At 36.9% G+C, this 21,112-nt stretch overlaps 2 protein-coding genes across 8 annotated transcripts in view; one reads left to right on the plus strand and one right to left on the minus strand.

The window, feature by feature from the left end:
* The window catches only part of LOC106667844 (BRCA1-associated RING domain protein 1-like), a 29,305-nt gene extending 23,472 nt beyond the window's left edge, over positions 1-5,833 (plus strand). For all 3 annotated transcript variants that reach the window (XM_014396058.2, XM_014396057.2, XM_014396056.2), the window contains 7 exons: positions 2,375-2,493; positions 2,571-2,958; positions 3,400-3,626; positions 3,708-3,902; positions 3,968-4,068; positions 4,142-4,263; positions 4,329-5,833. In XM_014396058.2, coding sequence (XP_014251544.1) covers positions 2,396-2,493; positions 2,571-2,958; positions 3,400-3,626; positions 3,708-3,902; positions 3,968-4,068; positions 4,142-4,263; positions 4,329-4,664 — 1,467 coding nt within the window. In that variant the 5' untranslated portion in view covers positions 2,375-2,395 and the 3' untranslated portion in view covers positions 4,665-5,833. The remainder of the gene's footprint in view (positions 1-2,374; positions 2,494-2,570; positions 2,959-3,399; positions 3,627-3,707; positions 3,903-3,967; positions 4,069-4,141; positions 4,264-4,328) is intronic.
* A 2,353-nt stretch (positions 5,834-8,186) lies between these two features.
* LOC106667810 (E3 ubiquitin-protein ligase HERC2) overlaps positions 8,187-21,112 on the minus strand; it is a 35,270-nt gene continuing 22,344 nt past the window's right edge. For 4 of the 5 annotated variants that reach the window (XM_014395996.2, XM_014395998.2, XM_014395997.2 and 1 more), the window contains exons 43-73: positions 20,912-21,101; positions 20,594-20,839; positions 20,344-20,528; positions 20,087-20,284; positions 19,855-20,010; positions 19,572-19,775; positions 19,352-19,513; positions 16,760-16,990; positions 16,459-16,701; positions 16,205-16,360; positions 15,690-16,134; positions 15,504-15,613; positions 15,257-15,436; positions 14,906-15,071; positions 14,280-14,849; positions 13,990-14,210; positions 13,710-13,865; positions 13,537-13,652; positions 13,276-13,484; positions 12,780-13,159; positions 11,130-11,279; positions 10,968-11,071; positions 10,782-10,888; positions 10,440-10,567; positions 9,889-10,378; positions 9,492-9,821; positions 9,251-9,419; positions 9,030-9,193; positions 8,712-8,866; positions 8,564-8,653; positions 8,187-8,507 (exon numbers count right to left, since the gene is read on the minus strand). In XM_014395996.2, coding sequence (XP_014251482.1) covers positions 8,343-8,507; positions 8,564-8,653; positions 8,712-8,866; positions 9,030-9,193; positions 9,251-9,419; positions 9,492-9,821; positions 9,889-10,378; positions 10,440-10,567; positions 10,782-10,888; positions 10,968-11,071; positions 11,130-11,279; positions 12,780-13,159; positions 13,276-13,484; positions 13,537-13,652; positions 13,710-13,865; positions 13,990-14,210; positions 14,280-14,849; positions 14,906-15,071; positions 15,257-15,436; positions 15,504-15,613; positions 15,690-16,134; positions 16,205-16,360; positions 16,459-16,701; positions 16,760-16,990; positions 19,352-19,513; positions 19,572-19,775; positions 19,855-20,010; positions 20,087-20,284; positions 20,344-20,528; positions 20,594-20,839; positions 20,912-21,101 — 6,576 coding nt within the window. In that variant the 3' untranslated portion in view covers positions 8,187-8,342. The remainder of the gene's footprint in view (positions 8,508-8,563; positions 8,654-8,711; positions 8,867-9,029; positions 9,194-9,250; positions 9,420-9,491; positions 9,822-9,888; positions 10,379-10,439; positions 10,568-10,781; positions 10,889-10,967; positions 11,072-11,129; positions 11,280-12,779; positions 13,160-13,275; positions 13,485-13,536; positions 13,653-13,709; positions 13,866-13,989; positions 14,211-14,279; positions 14,850-14,905; positions 15,072-15,256; positions 15,437-15,503; positions 15,614-15,689; positions 16,135-16,204; positions 16,361-16,458; positions 16,702-16,759; positions 16,991-19,351; positions 19,514-19,571; positions 19,776-19,854; positions 20,011-20,086; positions 20,285-20,343; positions 20,529-20,593; positions 20,840-20,911; positions 21,102-21,112) is intronic. The other variant, XM_014395999.2, reaches the window with a different exon arrangement.

The raw sequence follows: 21,112 nt of genomic DNA on the forward strand, positions 1-21,112 counted from the left end.
ACATAAAATCCAAACGCTCAACGCATGGATTCAATTGCTGTCACAGTATAAATAACATCGTGTAAGCATTTTTTTTCTGAAAAAGGAGACGAGGCTTTTGTTATGGTACATGCTGACAAACTGAAGATTGGAGGAAAAGCAAGAACAACTCTCAGTCCCTTTGGACCAGAAATGCAAATCGACACTAAAGTACTTAAAGTTGAACTGAAAAAAAAAGGTGGTAAAAGAAACGATTCGATGAATTCACTTAGTATAAATCAATCAAAGAAGTTTCCCAGCATTTCAAAGAAGAAAAAAAATCTACTTCCCTCAGCAGGCAAGAATAAAGAAAATAATTGGCCTTACTGACAATTGCCCATTTAAGATCTTAAAAATACAATGAAAAATTTGCCGACTCTGCCGTGCATGGTAACATATCTTATGTGACTGCACTTTTATCTCTAAAGAGACACAACTAACAGGAGTAAAACTCAACTTATACATGTTTTGTCATTATGTGTTTGTATTTATTAGTGTGAGTGGTGAGGGGTGTTGGTTAAATATAGTCACCATCGCCCCTCTAGAAGTGTTTGTGTTTGGTGATGATGGCAGAATGTTTATAAAAGTACCCCATTGTCTCTAATTTAGGTAAGATTATTAATACTGTGTAGGTTGATGGAGAAATGTCCAGTCCTTCATCGACTGATCAGAATGAGTGCAATGCATGAATGTATTTAAATACAATGTAACGTATGAATTTATTTATATGTGTGATTGACTTATCTAATTTAATTAATGTTAGGCTAGATAATAGTTTGCATGTGTTTGGGGCTGATAGGGCGTTGTTGTTGATAACCTCTGTCAGAGCCCATTGGTAGGGAAGCGACGATCTATTGACCATCTGGCTTAAGGTGGATACCAGCGACCCAGCCGCTAGCTGGGTGGGTGAACTCCCTGATGTATAGACACTAGGGTCAGTACATCGGGGTGTGACGACCCTTCTGGGGGAAAGCCCAAATAAAGCTAACATTCTACAGTAATGAATTCAAACAAAATTTCCAGACAAGCTTAGCTACCAAAAAAATGGAAAAAGAGATCTCTCTGTCGAGAATGGCACTATCTGCTGGTACACGCAGTACAAGGTGTTCAGCCTTGGAACCAAATACTCAGAACTCATGGGAAAGAACACCAGTATATTCCAAGCTGAATTCCACACCAATGAGAGTTCTACTCTGATCAACCTGAACAGAGTACAAAAACAAGAACATAATGTCAGGCAGCTATCAGAACACTAAGCCCAAACAATATTCCCACAAAAATGGGCTGAATTGCAAAAATAAATGAATTAGATATGCAAAGTAAAGTTACTATCTGCTGGGTCCCAGGACATGTAGAGGTTGAGGAAAACAAGAAAGCAGACGCCCTTGCATGGAATGGTTCTGAGCCCTTCAATAGCATAGGGATTCACACTATCAATGAGTATTTTAGTCAAAAAGACAATAAAAACAGGAAAATACAATTCACTCATTGGATACAATCCAAGAATATCCTAGCGTGTTTCAGAAGGAAAGAAACAACGAATACATCAAGCAGCAGGATAAAACTTAGACTCCTAACAGGATTCTTAAGTGAACAGGCTTTTAAGGAAGGTTGGTGTAATTCAACACTGATTCTGCAAGGAAGTTGAGGAAACCTGAATATTACATCTACATGTGACTATAAGCTGTAAGCCGGAAAACTACTAAACGGTAAACACCTAGGGAAATAAGGAAAGAGGCCTGAAAAATAGTGCACTTTTTGGGTATGGCATATTAGCATCTATTTCACAATAGGTCGCATGAAGAATGAGAGAAGATTCTCATCAAAGATTTTCATCAAAAAGTTTGATTTGGTAGTTTGTTGTCCTACATTTTTCTCAGCCAATTTATAACATTGTGGGCTTCTTTATTGTAAAATTTTTTATTCAAAATGTTAATGAGCCTGACCTAGTATCCTCTGCATACTTAGAATATAATAAACCATCCTTAACATGTAAAATATCACCGAAGGGACAGGATTTCTGGATTATGATGTCCAAATTTAATTTTTTGCTGATGTCTAGTTTCACTTACTGCTATTTTTTAGCACCCTATGTATGCATAATGTTTGAAATTATTTGATATTATGCTGATTTGTACAGGATTTACCTTTTCAAAAGGCTGATTAGGGTAGACGAGGCATCGACATATTTCCTACAATATTCATCCACCATTTTCTTCAATTCACTATTCAACTAGCTCTTGACTTCTTTCAGTTATTTATGCTTGAAATATAATTTAATTGTGTACTAGTTTTAGTATTTACAGACCATTTAATATTGAAATATGTGGTTATAACATTTTTTTTTTTTTTGTAGTCCATCTAGAGCAGGTCAAAAATGTCAGGGCAGACTGAAAATGTTCAAAATTTCACCAATCTCACTGATGCTATAGAGGACTTCATAAAATACAGCAGGAAACAGCAGTGCGCTAAATGGTATATTTGATATTAAATCTTAACTGTTCAATTATCTAAAACTTTGATTGTTCAAGCAGCGTATTCATTCATTTCAGCTCCCAAAAGACTGTCCATTTGTATCGAAATTCCAAATGCGGTCACCCATACTGTTCAGACTGCCTCAAAACTATAACGGTTCCAGTACAGTGTTACGTTTGCCCGGAGAACGTCAGGCAAAAAACGCTTTATTACGACTTGGCCTACAAGTTCATGAACGAGTGGGTCAAAAATATGTTTCCAGCCGTGAATCAGGATCTCTCAAGAAACCCTGAAAACCAGTGGATACACGACTATGAAGAAAAGGACAGTAATGGGGATTCACAGCTGTCCTCGGAGGTCCATACGATACTAAACAATCCTGAAAGCAATACAGAAAAATTGACAAATCTCCTTAAAAATGGAGTTAACCCGAATACTTTAAACAGCATCCAGCTATCACCATTGGTAATTGTTTTTCTTGTAAATCAGTAAAATCGCAAATAATCTGGATCAACAACAAATTCAATTGTTACAACTAAGATTTTGATCCGTTTTAAGGTCATCAGGACAAAATAATCTTAAAGATGTCTAAAAATTTCAAATTTTTTTGAAGACCAACAGTCTAGCATTGCTAAGAGGGGGGAGCATGCTAAAAGGACCAAGTCGGTCCTCAACGAAATTTGAACCCATCTATTAAAAACTTAATTGTGTCAATTTGTTGACATTTTTAAGATTGTTTTTCCTTGATGATGACCTTAAAATAAGTCAAAAGCTTGGCAGTAACAATTAAATTTGTTTTTTCATCAAGACCATAATGAGGTCCAAATTATTCGTGACAAAAAAAAAGTCGATACATCTAAAAATTTAAAATAGGAAAAAACGTTAATATATTCAAATATGTTCTAGCATCAAGCTATTGAGGCAGGAAATCTTGAAGTCTTAGAACTACTCCTAGCTGCAGGAGCACAGCCAAATAGTTATCGCAATGAGGAATCGACCTGTCTTCACGACGCCATCTCAACATTTATTAATGATAATAATGAAAATAAAGAGACAAAAGAGAAAATTATACGTTCTCTCGTCAAATATGGAGCAGATTTACAAGCGAGAGATATCTACGGGGTCACACCGAAGTATAACCTCTAATTAATGTACATTATAAAAAATAGACCATAAAAACACACAAGTAACAAATTTTTGTGTTAAAATTTTAGAGAAATAGCCGAAAAGCACCCGGTCATCTCAGAGATAATTAATTCATGTGACGAAATTTCCCCCGTCCCTCAGCCTCCCAGGGTCTTTCCTCCGAAACAGCCGACTTTCTTTGCTTTTTCTAATGACTCGTATAAGAAAAAGCTACTTTCCACATTTTCTCAAATGTTCAACATTCAGTTCAAGAACGTGTTTATGTTTGTAACAATATGTAGTGTTCAAGTATGATTGGGTTGATTTTTAATTATTTTTGTTTTTAAAGGCCCACCACGACACATTTCATTGTTGACAGGGATAATTTCTATCCTGAAAATGATGCTTTATTAGCCATCCTCTCCCAGTGCCAATTCATCACAATGGACTGTAATTTGTTTGTTTTTTGTTTTGTTTATCAAAAAAATTATTCGTTACAATTAAACATGATTCTTTTTTTTAGGGATACTGTATTCTGTTGCTTTTAAAAGAATCCAACCACTGGACATGTTCGAGCCAACTGGGACGCATGACTGCCCTGGAAGTGATTGTTTTAAAAAATCAAGGATGAATTATTTAACAATGGTTCGTTTTTCTTTAAAAATACATATTTTTTTCTATTAAAGTAAAATACAATGTAAAAATTTTAGAAGCCAAGGCTATTCACAGGCGGTTCGTTTTACTTAAGTGATCCAGTAAAAAAAAAAAATCGAATGAGGTATGAGAAAATCATCAAGACTGGAGGTGGCATTGTCTTATCAAGTGTACCACAATCGTCGGACACTGATGAGAAAGTGAAGACGTTTTTGCACGGGGAAGGAACTCTCAAGAAGTGTTCTACAATCGTGTTACACACTTTCAAGACGGCCAAATTTAAAAGTACTGATCGCATCAAGCATTTCCCGATCCAGTGGATACACGAGGCCATTGAAACTTTCTCCGTTAAAGACCCGAGCCAAGCTTTGATGGAAAATCTAATGGACTAATCATTTTAATCCATTCTTTAATTTTTATCAATATGCAAAGAAATTCTCTATGAACCCTGACACTTTTATACCTTGTCATTAAAAAAAAAATTTTTAAAAAAAATTATAAGAAATCGATAAACTGTTATAATTTATATATATGCTGTAATGGATTGTCCAAGACATGGTCAACAACATACATAAACCTGATGATTTTTGATTCAGGCCTCTTTCATGCATATCTTAAATATAAACTTTATATAAAATATAAAGTGAGAATAGCAAGGGGCTAAGGAGGCAACCCTGTTGAACACTTGACTTTGAGTTAAAATAGTCTACAGCTTTGATATTTTATACAACACCCTGATTATTTCAATCGACATTTCTAGTAAATATGTTTGATATGTTAATTTTCAAATGTAATCAGTAGTTATTATGTGATTTATTATCCATTTTTTATGGTAAAGCAAATATCTCTAATTAAACTTGAATCTTTGATTTTATTTACAACAGTCTAAAAACTCCTTTGCTGTTTTTGTGAACATGAAAGTTAAAATAATTGTTTCATTTAAATAGCCTAGCTGATTGATACATTTCTTTTTAACGATTTTTATTAAATTCTGACAGCCGAATTATTTGTCATGTTGAACCGCACAGGGTCACTTAATGGGTCTGTTTCCACTCGCAGGTTTTTGAGTTATTGAAACATGTTTCGGCATTGCTCACATTCTTCAGCGAGGAACTGAGTTCACTGTAAATAGTGCAATGCCGAAACGTGTTTGAATAAACAACTCAAAAACCCGCGTCGAGAACAGACCCCATGCCGGTTCAACACGAGTGACTCGCAGACTAAAACCCATCATCAACTAGAATTATTTGTGATAGAACTTTCCAATTTAGTGATTGGCGTCTACCACTTGTGCTGTATTTTTAGAGAAATTGTTGAATTTTTGTTTAAAAGTTATGGTTGGATTAGTCACCTATAACCTATACGGATGTTAAAATCTCTAATGGCAAAATTACTGGGTTTATATTTTTCATGAATACTTATAGTTTGAAAATCATTGTCCCAGTTTTGCCATATATATCCATTTAGGGGTAAATCCGTAATTTTTTATTATTAGTTTTAAATAAAAGAGGCTTATCAAAATGTTTTAAGATGTACAAAATTGTTAATTAAAGTCTTGATCACGTTATTTTCTTGGATCATTTTTTTCCTTTCTTTAAAAATTTACATTCAGATCGTCAAAATGTATGACAATGTTTCAGCAAACCAGTGCCTTTTGCTATTATAACAAGAAGGGCCAGATGATACACAGGTCACACTAGGCTTACGCATGGACACTGGCAGGAGGTATATATCCATTATGTACCCACAGAGCGTAGAACTTATTGTCACATGCAAGTGGATTCTACGAGTATCTGCCAGGATGAAGGAGAATGTTGTTTGGAGGAAAGATGACTCCTTTTCTTAACCCTTTATTGAACTCGATTGTCTTTTCAGATCCCAACCACACTGCAACAAAGTGTAAACCCGACTCCCAATCTCTCCATGGGCGTAGGTGGCCCTAAACAAAGGGGGCTAATGGAGAACATGGAGCAGTAGGAGCTTATCCAGAATTATTAACAAAAAACTAATTAAAATTAAATTAGAGTGCATATATTTTCTGGAAATTACTTGAATTCGAAATTTAAAAACAAAAACAAAACACGAATCCTGAAAACAAAGCGTTTGGCAGTCAAAAAGTAGTCAAGTCAGAAAGTTGCTCATCATCAGTCGATCATAGAAACTGTACAGATCATAGTTTCTACAGTGAAGGCAAATGAAAATACAGTGACCATCCGCCAGTATTTCACAGGCCGATCCTCTCTTCAGAAGAAGCAGTAGACACAAAATGTTATAAGGTAATGGGTTCAGCCCTGTGTTCAAACCTGCAAACTTACAAATGTGTTTTTTTGTTTTTTTTTAACGCTGACACCCTGAGGAGTCATATGACCTCGTATATTGTTTGTCAGAGCGAAAGAGAGTATCAAAAACTGGGGTTTGAAACAATTCCTTAGGGAATGGAATCTGTCCCCCGGACACAGGCAAGGAGTTTGTTAAGGAGATCAAACCAGTAGAATTGAAATGGCTATTCTCTAACTTAAGGAAGGGAATTAGGAGGCTGATAGGTACTGCCCACTGAGAAGACACCTCTCTGAAATGGGTATTCTACCACACACCTTTTGCCGTTTTGTGAAATAAAAAAAGAAACCTCACAGAGTGCGATAGGTACGCTAGATCGATTCGAGACTTTTGAAGGGGAGGACATCACTAAATCACTCCCCCGAGAATAAATGGTCCAAAATCTTGGGGTTTGTGAACAAGTCTAAGAGGTTTATGCAGGACACTTGAGCCAACCAAGTCCCGGACCTTTTAGGGATGGGATACGAGTCTACACAGGTATTTAACCCCTCGGGTCTTGGTCACCCACCCTGCATATATATAATATATAACCTCGTATAGTCCACTCCCAAGCCAAGTAACTTCCTCCTCTGCTATTCTGCTTGCACAGTAGTGGGGCTGTGGTGGCCATGTCCTCCCTCTATGCTGAACAATTTTATTTCATTTGTTAACAATTCTTTCCTCACAATATTTTACAATGCAGACAACTAGAAGCCTGCAGGATGAGCTTCAGAGTCCCTGCTGACCCATGCAGTTCTAGTACCTCACGACTATTAGTTTTTAAGCTTACAGTGTGTTGTGTGAATTTTAGTTATTAGCGATTATGATGTACTATTCTATACCTCATGAAATATCGAGTAATTTCAGGTAAGATCGGATGTAAGTTGAGATGGAAAAGTTAGTGTCATGAGCGGGATTCGAACCCACGACCTTCGGCTCAATACGCAGCTGCTTCAACCACTTGAGTTATCTTCAATCCACTCCGACACTCTTCATCTCAACCTCGTCACACTAACTTTTTCACTTCAACCAAGACCTTAAATAAAAATTAATTAATTAAAATAGTCAATTATGACCGGTAAATGTATTAATGTAATTTATTAGCGTGAATGGGGTTTTATAAACCCCCTTTGAGGAATGTCAAATACCAGTCTTGTCTTGGGTGGTGAAGGGTTATTGCTCGAATATCCAGGACGTTCCACAGCATGTTGTCTGACAGCTTTTGCTGGGGCATGGTATGAAGGATCTGAGAAAAAAAATCCTTTTCATGTGCAGAGGGTCAGCAACAATCCACTTGATGTTTGTCAGTCCGTACATAAAAAATTATTGACGATTGTTATAACCACTTAAAATTAATTTTTTACACTTCAAGTAAATGAGGTGTCATTTAGACAGATAATTCAGGTCATAGATCATGATTAAAAAACCTTGAGAAATGGAAATAATCATTTTTTTTAATTTTTATTAAAAAGTAAACATATATACAAATATATCCTCGATATATTTTGTATATATTCTTTACCGCATATATATTTCTTTATTAAAACTATATTAAAATCTATGTTCAAATAATAAATTTGTATTAAAAAATAAATTATACACGATATACAATAGACTGTGTAAATTATCATTAAAAAAAGAAAAATGAAACAAAAAATAGGAAACAAGGAAAAACAGGGGCTTATAACAAACGATCTGGAGGCGAATGAAATAAAAATTGCACTTTTCATTTTTTTTCTCTCTTTTCTTCATGACTAGGTGATCGAAGCGATATCTTCACTGGCAAAGCTTTCAAGCCCATCACTATCACTGTTCGTAGATGTGTGTGTACTCCCTGGCATTGCCACTCTGGCGTACTCATCCGTGTCAATACTCTTGCAGAAGTGAATGGCATATTTTAATTTTTCACGAAGTATTGCCTATAAAACGTAAAAATTAAAAAAAAAAATTTACATTTCAATTTGTATTTGTATACCTTAGACGAGTATCGTGGCATTTTAAGAAGAAAAAAGCAAGTATAGCTTTCCGGTAAGAAATGATCTGGAGGGTTGTATTTATCCAATATCTACAAGATTTAAAAAATTATAATATCTATTTTTATTGAGAAAACATTGTAAACATACTTGTAAGACAAAATCCCGACCCCTGAAGTCAGCGATCGTCCTTGGGAGGCGAGTCCGTCCCCAGACGAACCTGAGGAAAAGAGATCTTTCCTGATTTGTGAACTCTTCCATTACTTCCCAGAACCATTGGACAAGAGATGATGTCACATCAACACCTGAAAACAACAAACGTAAGTTTTGAGTATTTAAGTTTATGCTTTCTGAAAGTATGTGAAGTGGATGGCGCTGAGGAAGTCAAAGTAAGACCTTGTTTCATTATCGCAGCTAAATATAATTAAAAAATAAACAATAAATTGAATAGAAATATTGTCCACATACCTTTGTAGGTTGCAACAGATTTGAGTAAATTCAGTGGTATATCTGGTGAACCGCAGACCATAGTTTCAAGCTCGTATCCGCTGAAGAGCGAGAGAAGCGGGACCGGGATTACTTTTGCCATTCCCTCCCTCACAGCCTGGATCTGGTCGTCGAACTCATGAAACCTGGAATAAGAATTTAGATCAATTTCTTGCAGCAAAGGGTCAACGTTTTTAACAAACCTGTAGTTTAACGCGAGCCTTATGTACTCGTGTTTGTTGCTGTGAGTTATTCGGCGGTAACACGATGACAGAGGGACATCTATGCCAGCAGAAGATGGTATAGAAAATGGCATATCTAAAGTATGGAGGTCTTTGTCTTCACTGTTCATATCTCTAATGCACAAAAGACCTAAAACAAAATTATTTTAAATTTATAAAAGCATTAGAAGAAAAATACTGGATTTTTTTAAAATTCACATACCAGGTATGTAATCCCTGTCGATTTCAGTCAGGTCGGCTAAAGTGAGCGGTATCCCTGCAAGCTGCTTCCAAACCGGTTCGGCCAGATTGAGACTGAGAGGACTTCCAGTGCGTATCGCTATACCCATCAGCATACCAAGGAATTTGAACATGTTGATATGCAAGGCCGTGTTGGCATGAGGGTTGAGCAGAAAACAGTCACGATTCGTCCCTGTGTCGTCTCTGCCATTGGGAGTTGGGATTAAAAGAGGCAGCGAGCCGTTCTGCAGTTCGTCGCACATTTCAGCTATGCTCTCGCTATACCCACCGCCACAATCGTCGACACTCTCGCCTTGTAAAATTAAAATCATGTAAGTAAATTTTAATTCTTATAGACTAAATTTTTTCAAAACACTTACCGACAAATTTGACTTTCCATATTCTATGGGGTAAAAATAAAGATTCTTGTGTTAGAAAGCCTTTTTTCGAGACCATCTGACCAAATACGGATTTCATGCCGTCTGGGCCGGCAAGACCACCTTTGGCTCTGGAGCGTTTCACCTGGATACGATTGAGCTCGACGACCGGCCCGTGCTGCCTATCGCGTATCATCGTACTCTGAACAACCTTTCTGAACGTTGTCTCTTTAGTTGCATATACAAGAATGGACCGCAGAGAGTTAAGACTAATCTCTCCATTAAGTGGTAACATTGTTACTATAGGACACAGGAGGTCAGATGCATGGTGTAACAGGACCAGTCGATTTCTCAAAACAGGCGTCGGGAAATCCCTAAGTAAATCATACTCCATCGGCACCTTTGATGGCACCCTGCTACTAGAAAGCGGTTTGTCGGTGCACCAAGCAAGTGTATGCGCCGACCCACATGCCACCCTTGTAATCTTTTTACCCTGTGCCGAAGAAAAAGATTAAAATCACATTCTCATACCAATGACGCAGTACGCTGCCTACCTGTAGAGCAACAACCAATCGGGGCTTCTGAATAGCACTAGTTGTACCATCTCCAAGCTGTCCTTCATCATTGTCACCCCATGTAAATACCTCACCTTGATCACTACATGCCACACAATGTAAAGAGCCTACAAAAAATTTAAAATTGATGTAAAGTTCAGCTAATTATATATTTTTATGGAATAAACAATAAAGGCTAAAATAATTATTTTTGTTTAAATTGACATAGATTAAACAGCAACCAATTGGAAATTTTTTAAACGTTTTCATTTTTATACGTATTGATTTTTAAATACAACTTGCAACCCTGTAACCACCATGTTTTATATTTTAAATAACAACCTGTCGCTATTGATATGATCTTCTTTCCCTGAAGAGCAGCAACTTTTTTCGGCCTTCTAATATGATCATCCGAACCATGTCCTAATCTGTGATAGTCACCTTTCCCCCTGAAAATTTCATATTGTCGTTTATAAATATAAAGCAGGAGTAAAAAAAAAAAAAAAAATAGAAGAAAAAAAGACAAACCAAGTATAAACGCTCCCGGATCGTGTTAATGCGACAGAAAACTGGGATCCACATTCGACTTTTATCACACCAAGGCCAGCAAGGGACTCAATTTTCTGAGGGATCTGAAATGAAATAATTAAGCCCGTTTGATCCGGTGTGAGAAAAATTATCGGTACGTACTTTGCAGCCGTCTGATCCTCCTCGTCCAAGCTTGCCGTAGTCGCCGTCTCCCCAGGACCAAACGCTGTCGTCTTCAGTTATGCAAAGTGTCTGAGCATCGCCACTTCCGCAAGCAACATCAAAAACATGATATCCCAACAGTGCTTCAACCTAAAAATGTTATTGATATTTTTGATTTAAACATAGTTTGTCTACAGTTCAAATTTAAACACAATAAGCTACCACAGTGACAAACTTATCAACTAAAAAATTTTTGAAATTAACAAACTATCACTGATAAGTATTTACATAATAAGTTCTAGCCAGGCATTCAATCAGGATCTAAATTGACCTACATGCTGCTTTGCTTCCCTAAATTTTACTCATTTTATTCTACACAATGATACACTTTGTCACATATGATGGGCGTGTTTTGGAAAACAAGATAACATGGAGGATGAAATAATGTCTTAATAAGTTTGATCATTTTTTATCAAGACGATGTTTTCTTATCAGACCCATTTTTCAAGTTTACCAAATTCAGCAGTTGGTCTGTCCATTTTTGTGGCAATCGTGTAACTTTATAATTTAGTAAAATGTGAATGGGTGAGCAGCATTGACTTAGAACTAACCAAAGTGAGAATAGGTGGATCAAAATGATCAAACTACAGGTTCATCACCTCTCAGACCTCACCACAAACTTTAACAAGGCATTATGCAATTTCCAAATTTAAGGTTTTACTAATAAAAAGTATTTAAACAGCATGGCTCAGAATGGAGCCTCAAGGGGCACCAAAAAATTTAATCAGGATAAAGTGCTATTGCCATAAGAATAAACAAGATAATTAACTGGTATTTATAACTCGGCAACTAAACAAGAAAAAGTATGGTATTGTAAAATTATGAATGAGCAGTTTAAAAAAAATATAAAAAATAGCAAGGGGCTAACGATGATCCTTGAAGGAGAGCAGTAACACAGTTTATACAGTAAAGATGAAGTGTGATTGCCATTACAGTAAATGATAAGATAAATAATTTTATATTCCGGCAGTCAGATGCATGGTATTGTGAAAAAACTTGTCACAAGTGAAAAATAAAAAGGAAACAATTTTTTTTTGCACTGAGCGTGCCCTTGGTTAGAGGCAAAGATGCGCGGGTGATCATTGGGAGCCAAAGGAGGCCCAGCTTGGGCTCAGCGGGAACATTGGCAAGGAGTTGGGCCAGGCTGGCGAAGACAGGCAAGGCTCAAGCTTTAACGGATAGGTGTGGACGAGTCGGAAAAAAAGTTTTTTTAAATATTTATTTTGGAATGAGAAGGAAAAGGACATGACGAGGATTCTCTGTTTCCCAAAAAGGAAAAAAAAACAGTGTGTGGTGTTGTAAAAAGACAAATGAGCAGTTTTAAAAAAATATAAAAAAATAGCAAGGGGCTAAGGATGGATCGATGAGGGAGAGCAGTAACACTCATACAGTGAAGATGAAGTGTGATTGCTATTACAGTAAATTATAAGATAAATAATGTTGTATTTCAGAGTCAAATAAGAAAATGCATGGTATTGTGAAAAGAGAAATGAGCAGTTTAAAAAATAAATAAAAAATAGCAAGGGCTAAGAATGGAGCTTTAAGGGAGATCAACAGGCAGTTTATACAGTGAGGATTATAATAACGTACAAGTTTTGGTTTCAGTTGGTTTTCACTGTCGCCATGACCGAGCCTTCCATACCGCCCTTTGCCCCATGTGTACAGTTCTCCGTTTGCCGTTATGGCTGCAGAGTGAGCACCACCACATGCAATGTCCACAATGTTCTTTCCGTGCAAGGCTTCAATTGCAAAAGGCCGATCGCAGTTCATCTTGTTCCCATGGCCCAATTGGCCATCCTCACCCTCACCCCACGAATAGACATCGCCGTCGGCGGACAACGCCAGGCAGTGTTTGCCACCTGAGTTCACGGCGACTTTCTTGATGAAAACAGTCTGCAGAGTGTCCACTAAAGTTGGTGAGAGGACTGTATCTGTCCCTCCAATGCCTAATCGGCCTCCTGCACCATAACCTGCAAAACAAAACAAGCATGTCAATCCTTCTCATGTGATTATTTAAAACATTTTAAACTTTAATATAGAAGAAAAAAGTTGTTTAAAGGATTCAGGTTAATTTAGAGGAATTTACCAGCTGCATAAACTTTCCCGTCGGGAGTTACTGCTAATAATGTCTGTTCTCCTCCGACTAATTGTATAGGATGAAGGGCAGAAAGAGATTCCGATATGGTAGGAAGTCTGACTTTGGCACCTTCCACACCTCCAAGCTGGCCACGATGGTTGTGCCCCCATCCGTAAATGGCACCACAGCCGCCCCAAGATAGTCTCCAATCGTCTCCCCTTTAAAGAAAAGTTTAATGTTTGCCTTAACACATCAGTCTGTGAGTTTTACCTGTTCAGCCAGAGCAGTAGTTGCTCGTCATGCTCCTGTTTAAACACCTCATGATTCTCATGATCTAATGTGAGCTCCTCATTTCTTGGGATCAGCTCGAGGATCTTACTCTGAACCTGATTTCATGGAATTTATGTTATTAATGGGGTTGTTTTGACTGGAATATATACTACCTCTTGACAAAATTGCGGTGGAAGAGGTGTCCTTCTAATAAGCGCTGTAGCAACTCGCACACCCATGCAGTATCTCCTGAACCAGACCCATTTGTGGACATCACTGGTACAAGGTAAACTGTCCAAATTGAGATCAGCAGCAAGTGCTACTAAAGACTAAAAATCAAAGTAATTATCATTACAAGAAAGTAAAAAAAGTTTAAATTTTTCATAAATGAATAGATCAATCATTGAAACAAGCACCTTGATGATTACAGTCATAAGCAAAACTAAAATGTACCTTGAAAAACGGGCTATGCATTAGCTGTTTGCCTCCTTTAACAGCAGGATCTTCATACTCAAACTGTTTAAGGAGTGCAACCGGCATCGTTTTGAGTAAACATGAAAGCGAACTGTCTATGCAGTCTGACTGTAGCATTGACGTTATGTCTAAAAGTTTGCCCAATGGAGATCTTATTACATCGTGCAACCTTTCTATACACCACATCCTTTCTTTTGCCCCTGTAAAAAGAAAAAAAAAAAAGAAAAAGAAAATTAGATTTGATTTAATATTTGTTATAAATTGCTTACCTAAAGAACTCAATTGAGCACAGGAAGCGAGAGCTGCTGCGAGCCTTGTTATCAGTGTGTGCTGGGTTGTCAATGAGAGGCAAGGTTCCAATAGACACATTACAACCTCGACCGAAGGTTTACTGAGTACATTTCTATCGCATCCGAGTTGGTTTTGTAAAAGTATGATAGGATATACTGTAAATTTCCAACCCCAGCCGTTCAATGAACTATCGCTTGTGAATTTCCATTTAAGCTCATCACCAGGTACGGTGACAGGGGTGCTCCAGTCCGACCATTCTCTTCCGGATTTGACTGCGAGCGTTTTGCCAGTGGGGTCCATGATACAGAGCGGATCGTGCCGCCTTTCAGTAGAGCAAGAACGGTCAAAAACGACCCTAAGCTCTTCAGCGCCGGGTATCTTTACCGTTCCAGATAATGAAACGTCGTCAATGTACGGATGGCTGCTTTCCCTCACGACTGGCATCGGCACGGATATCAAATTGTTGTTATTGAGTGCCACATCTTCTAACTCAGTGACACACAACTCTAAGAGCATGCTTGCTGCACTGCTCTGATTCTTAGCGATACCTACAAACAATATAAAATAAAGTAGCCCATTTTTTTTATCTCAACAATTTTATTACCAATTAAGACAGAAGTCAGTGTTTCTTTAGCGTTGTCTCCAGCCCGATTGACGACTGCAAGTTTCAATAAATCGACTAATAACCTAGCTTCATTCAAACCAAGTAATGCAGTGAAATCGTCGCATGTGCTATTTTCTGTTGCATTTGAATCTGATATCCCAAGCATCTAGAAGAAATCATTTAAATATACAACTGTTGTTAATATATTCAATTTAAACATTAAAAAAAAACCATGCGTTTTGTTCCTGATACATGCAGGAAAGTAAAATGAAAACAAAATAACCATTTTAATTGCAAAATAAAAAGAAACAAACCCTTTCCAAAAAAAAAGTAAAAAGCCAAACTACTAACACTCTGTACATCTACCATGTTAGGGGTCATTTGAGGGTTGCATTTTATAGTTGCTGCAATGATGCTCATGGCGCTGGCTGACATTCTCGAAGTCCTCGATGATACGCTAGTCGAGCTTGTCGTTAAAGAAGGAAAAGCTGCAATTGGACTTTCTGTGCTGTCTGGTGACCACTTGTTGTTCTTTATAAAATCAGGCAATGTGTGAGAAATTTTAAAGCAATTTTTATAATTTTATATTTAAAATTACCAGTGCGACAATTTCAGCCTCAGAAGCAGGTGCTTCTCCCCCACCTTGTGCTATTTCTGTGTTGTTTTGCCCGCCGATAAAAGAAGTTCCGCATTCATCGACGATGTCATCTATAAAAATATTTAATTTATTTTCATTTTCGAATAAATACACTTTGAATGTATAAAAATTATGTAAAACAAAAACCATTCGCAGGTGGTTCTTGAGCTCTTGTGTGATTCCTTAGAGCTGCTACTACAGTGTCCCTTGCATATAGAATCCTGAGGCCGTTTAAGATGTGTTGCAGTGCATTTTGTTTTGCGACGTTTGAATCAAGGGATAAAATGTTATGAGCAAGAGATTCCCTCTGGTAATTGGCATTGCCACAGTTTTGCGAATCTTTGGTTGAATCGCCTTCACCCAGTTCTAAAATGCTCGTCCCGAGAGGATCTTTTGCCTTGGAGAACAATACAGGTTCATGTGTCATCGGAGGTTTTATGTCTGGTGCGACCCAAGCAACCGAATGGGACGATCCGCAGGCGACTTGGTTCACCTTGACTTCACCAAAACCATGGACAAGTGTTGGTTTTCTGTTAACAAGCGTTGTACCGTTCCCTTGTTGACCGTGATCATTGTCTCCCCAGCTGTAAACCTATTTGAATTGATTTTAAAATTAAAAATCAAAAATTAATGATTTAGTAGTGAAATTATTAAGAGCTTACAGCTCCAGATTCTGAGACAGCTAAACAATGAAGAGCACCGACTGCAACATCAATTATTTTCTCTGATTTAAGTGATTCTATCACAGTGGGTTTTCTCACATGGTGGTCAGCACCGATTCCAAGGCGAAAATAATCTCCTTTCCCCCAAGTCCATATCTTTAATTCAAAATTAAAAAAAAAAAAAAAGTAAATGTGATAGATTATTTATATTTTTTTAAAGGATTAAAAGGAATTTAAAATGATTGTCAATTTACCTGTCCGGCTTTTGTGAGAGCTAGGGAAAATTGTGCGCCACATTCAATATGACAAACGCCGAGGCCGTTGAGCCTCTCGACGTTTTGAGGCAAATCGCAACCTTCGCTCCCGCCACGACCGAGTTTCCCGAAATCCCCATCTCCCCAGGAAAAGACCAGCCCTTTGCTGGAGAGCGCGAGGGTTTGGGCGTCACGGCTGCCGCAGGCAACTTTCACTATGTGATGACCGGCCAGTGCTTTGACCTGAGAAAAAAACTCATTTAAACTTAAATTCTTTTCACTTTAAAGTTTTTTTACATACCAATTTCGGTTTCAACTGGGTGACACAATCACCATGACCTAATCTTCCATATTCACCAAGGCCCCAAGTGTAAAGCTCACCGTTGGAAGTAATCGCCGCTGAATGCGAGCTTCCGCACGCAATATCTCTGATTTTCTTAGATTTCAATGCTTCTATCATTCTAGGCTTTTCAAGACTCTGAGTATTTCCATGGCCAAGGTTTCCATCGCTTCCTTCACCCCAAGAAAACACCTAAGTATCAAACAAGAAATCACACATTTTACCAAGGCTTCATCCCTAAAGTTTCAATTTTTTCAAATTAAAATAAAAAAGATTCATTTTATAACGTAATAGATTTTTGCCTACTGTAAATCAATCTTTCAACCATAATTTATTTTTGGAGTTTAAGGACTCAAGTCTCCCATCCTAAATTTTGCATTCATGTACTTTTCAAAGTGCCATCCTTTCAAAAGGTATTGTTGAATAGAAAAGGCAAGATGGCGTAATGTCAGGGATAAAAGCAGGGTGAGGCAAGACACCGACTCATTAATTTTCTACAAACTTTGTACAAAATAAATGCCCTTCTGAATTACTTTCTTCCAAATATCATATCCTTTACCAAGCCATAGACATGAGAGCTTCATAGTCCCATGAAATAATCAGTATAATTCTTTATAAAATAAATAAAATAAGACTAAGTTAAATGGAAACAATTGTCCCAAATCTTTAGATTTTATAAAAAATTTGTGAAGACATTGAGGTTACTTGGATGAGGCCTCTGACAAATCAAAAAATCAAAAGGATCTTTTAGCCGTGTATACCAGGCACCAAGTTTTCCAAGATGGTCGCTTATGCCGACATATAATCAATCAATTCCTTCATAGTTCCATCACATAGCATCTAAAATCTGGATTTTATAAAAAAATTGTGAAAGGACTGAGATTGCTAGGGTGAGGCTTCTGACAAATCCAGTGGATCTCTTAGTTATGGTATAACAGACATCAAGTTCTCCAAGATGATATCTTATGCCTACATTTGTGACAATCCATGCAAATCTTTCAGTTCCACCAAATAGCTTATAATGACGCAAAATTTTAGATCAAATTGGTGCAGACACTGTTCAGCTAAGGCCTCTGACAAATCAAGAGGTCTCTTTGACATGTTCCCCACAATCTAAGATGGTGAAGAACTTATATGTTATAATCCATACAAATCCTGCCTTACACTCTTGAATAATTCATTGAGCATCAAAGAACGTCTTGATTAAGTTCACTAATTTCGTGGTCCGCTTGACCAATTAATATATTATAATTAATTAAGGTTTTTAGTTGAGATAAAAAAGTCAATGGTTGAGCGGGATTCGAACCCACGATCTTCAGCTAGATAAGCTGCTGCTCTACCACTTGAGCTATTGTGATCTCGATCAACTCATACACCAACTTCCCATCTCAACCCCAAGTGGTAGAGCAGCGGTTCGTGCCATTGACTTTTTTATCTCAACTAAAAACCTTAATTGTCTTGATTAAGGTTGGTGATCCTAGTATTGAAATTACTGAATCATGCAATTACATAGAGAAAATATCATCTTATCTCACCCTGCTTATAACCCTGACATTCCACCTCTTTCCCTCAATATACTGAAATCTCCTAACGGTTTCTTTTTTAAGAAATACATTGACAGGCAAAAAATTCCACCCAATTAATTTTTTTTTCATTTTCTCAATAAAAGAAATTTTTTTTCAAATTTTCATTAAAACTATACTATACTAACTACCCATCCTCGATGAAATCAGCTGCAATCCTATTCTAATGCACGATAATGCCCATCCACATGTTGCTCGAATAGTACAAATGTACCTTCAACAGCGTAAAATTAGGGTCTTAGCTCAGCCAGCCTGCCCGTTCTCCAGACTTGAACCCCATCGAACATTTATGGGATAACCTTAAAAGACGAATAAGACCACGACCATCACTTCCTGATACACTCCACGATCTTGAAAGGACTCTTTGTGAAGAATGGTCTAACCTCCAGCAAAGAGACATTTCTAGACTGATAGAAAGTATGCCGAGGCATCTTTGAGACATAATTAAGGCAAGAGGTTAATACACGATATTGATATGTTAATTAAACATCTAAAACAAAATTAAAACAAATTTTATCTTTTTTTTTCTTAGCAATTTACATTTTTTTTTTTTTTTTTTTTTTTTACTTTATTAGACAAAGACTCAATTATTAAATGTTAAAAAAATGAACTTTGATTAATATATAAAAATATATACAAATCAAGTTATATTAAAAGTGGGAGGAATTTTTTGCGTCAGTGTATATCTCTTAACACTAGTGGGGAATATATGCATGATCTTTTTTTTATGAACATGATGGTTTTTGCAAAATCAAAAACTTTTTTGAAGAAATTTTGATTTTTTAAACATTTAAGGCTTGGTATATTTTTCATCTTGCTGAAAATTGCATCTTTTTTTTATAAGAAGCAACCAAGCTCATGAAAATTAAGCCTTTAAGATTGTAAAAAAGAAAAAAGCAATGATATAATTTCTATAAATTTTAATGATTTTACAAAGTGGCTTTAGATTAAGAAAAAAAGTGTCACATACCTTTCCATCTATTGTCAAAGCCATAGCATGTTTACCTCCAGAATGGACAGCAACTTTTTTAACAACATACTGGCTAAGTGTTGTCAACTGGCGAGGTACAGAAACATTATTTGTATGGCCTAGGCCCAACCTTCCATTTGTGCTTTCTCCACAGGCGAAAACCTTAATGAAAAAGCAAATTTATAAATTAAAAAATATAATTTAAAAAAAAACAACTTACTTTTCCTTCTTGAGTCACAATAAAAAGTGATTTAGACCCTCCGGCTATGTAAATTGGCCTTAGGGCGGATAACATCTCCGAAAACACAGGATACTTAATCTTTGAGCCTTTGAGTCCACCGAGTTGATCCTTGTCATTCAGGCCCCAGACAAATACTTTGAACGCTGAACTACCGTTAGTGTTGCTGTATGGTCGGTTCAGTTCCTTTAATTTAAAATAAAATTGTTACACTTCAAATTTAAAAAAAAAAAAAATGAGGGATAGGGTGAAAAATATAACATACTCCAATTTCACTTGTATCACTTGCGAGGAAGGAAACCGCAGAGTTGAGATCGTGCAAATGCGGCTTCTTTTTGCCGGTTATGTACAAAGCATGGATTTTACAATCGATGCCATTATTCCAACAGTATTTGATTGCAATTTCAATGCAGGGATAATACTATAAAATAATTACATGGCATATAAACAATAAACATAATGGACTAAAGAATTTCTAATAAATTTTTTATAATTACCTCTTTAACGTCAGTCAGAAGAGTGACAATTGTATCATTATTTCCATTGGAAATGGTTGCTAATTCTTGCATTGAAGAATAATTAATGCCTCCGCTGACAACAATTAAAGAAGGGATATAACTATTGTCAGCAGGGTTGACTTTAATCTTGAGTGATTGAATCAGTACATCAGGTTGCATGTCTAAATGGATCCAATGCTTCAAAACAAAAAAAAACTTTATAATCCAAAACTGAATATTTTAATTATAAAACTTACTTTTCCTTGTAGACCAGAACTCTGCCAATAATTGTCTCCGCTGTAGTCGAAAAGGTTGAGAGCCATGTTTTCCCTGCTTGAAACTGAAAACGACTGGATCCAATCGCCGATTACGTCAGGTTCGACAGTTGGAAAGTCTTGTCTGATGTATCTCCCCGGTCTTCCAGCGAACACTGCAGCACTTCCTGGTTATAAAATAAAAAAATGTTATTAAAAAGAAGGTTCATAGGCCGACGGTAAAGTTCAATACCAGGCTCGGTGATCCTGTTGAACGAGTGCCGATGTACTTTCTGCGTGTAGAAACAATTTTCACAGTAGTTGAAATTATCACAGGCCTTGCATTTGAACCTCGGACCTGATATGGGTGACATGCTGCACCCGTTGCACATTATGTCGATGTGGCATGACGGCACCACTTCCATCTCTGAGATCAAACCTGTCCAATTACTCTGTTCTGGGAAATTTACAGTCACTCTTCGCCCACTGTAACTCACGCCTAGAAAAAAAAAAAAAATTAAAATAAACAAATTAGTTAATTTTTAGTTGATTAAAAAAATAAATAACTCACCTATAACAACACCAATGCTATTATGGTCGATATAACCCCATTTAAATTTTGGAACTGTGACTGAAGACCTCACACGGACTTTATCGCCGATTTTAATCGGAGGAGGCGGGATGACATGGGACGAAAAACCAAGCATTTCTACGTGAACGAACATTACCCAATAAAGACCTCCTTTTCCTTGCCAGTCGACCTAAAAAAATT

This window comes from Cimex lectularius, unplaced genomic scaffold, assembly GCF_000648675.2.
Source record: "Cimex lectularius strain Harlan isolate CLEC.00 unplaced genomic scaffold, Clec_2.1 scaffold95, whole genome shotgun sequence".
NCBI classification, from domain to species: domain Eukaryota; kingdom Metazoa; phylum Arthropoda; class Insecta; order Hemiptera; family Cimicidae; genus Cimex; species Cimex lectularius.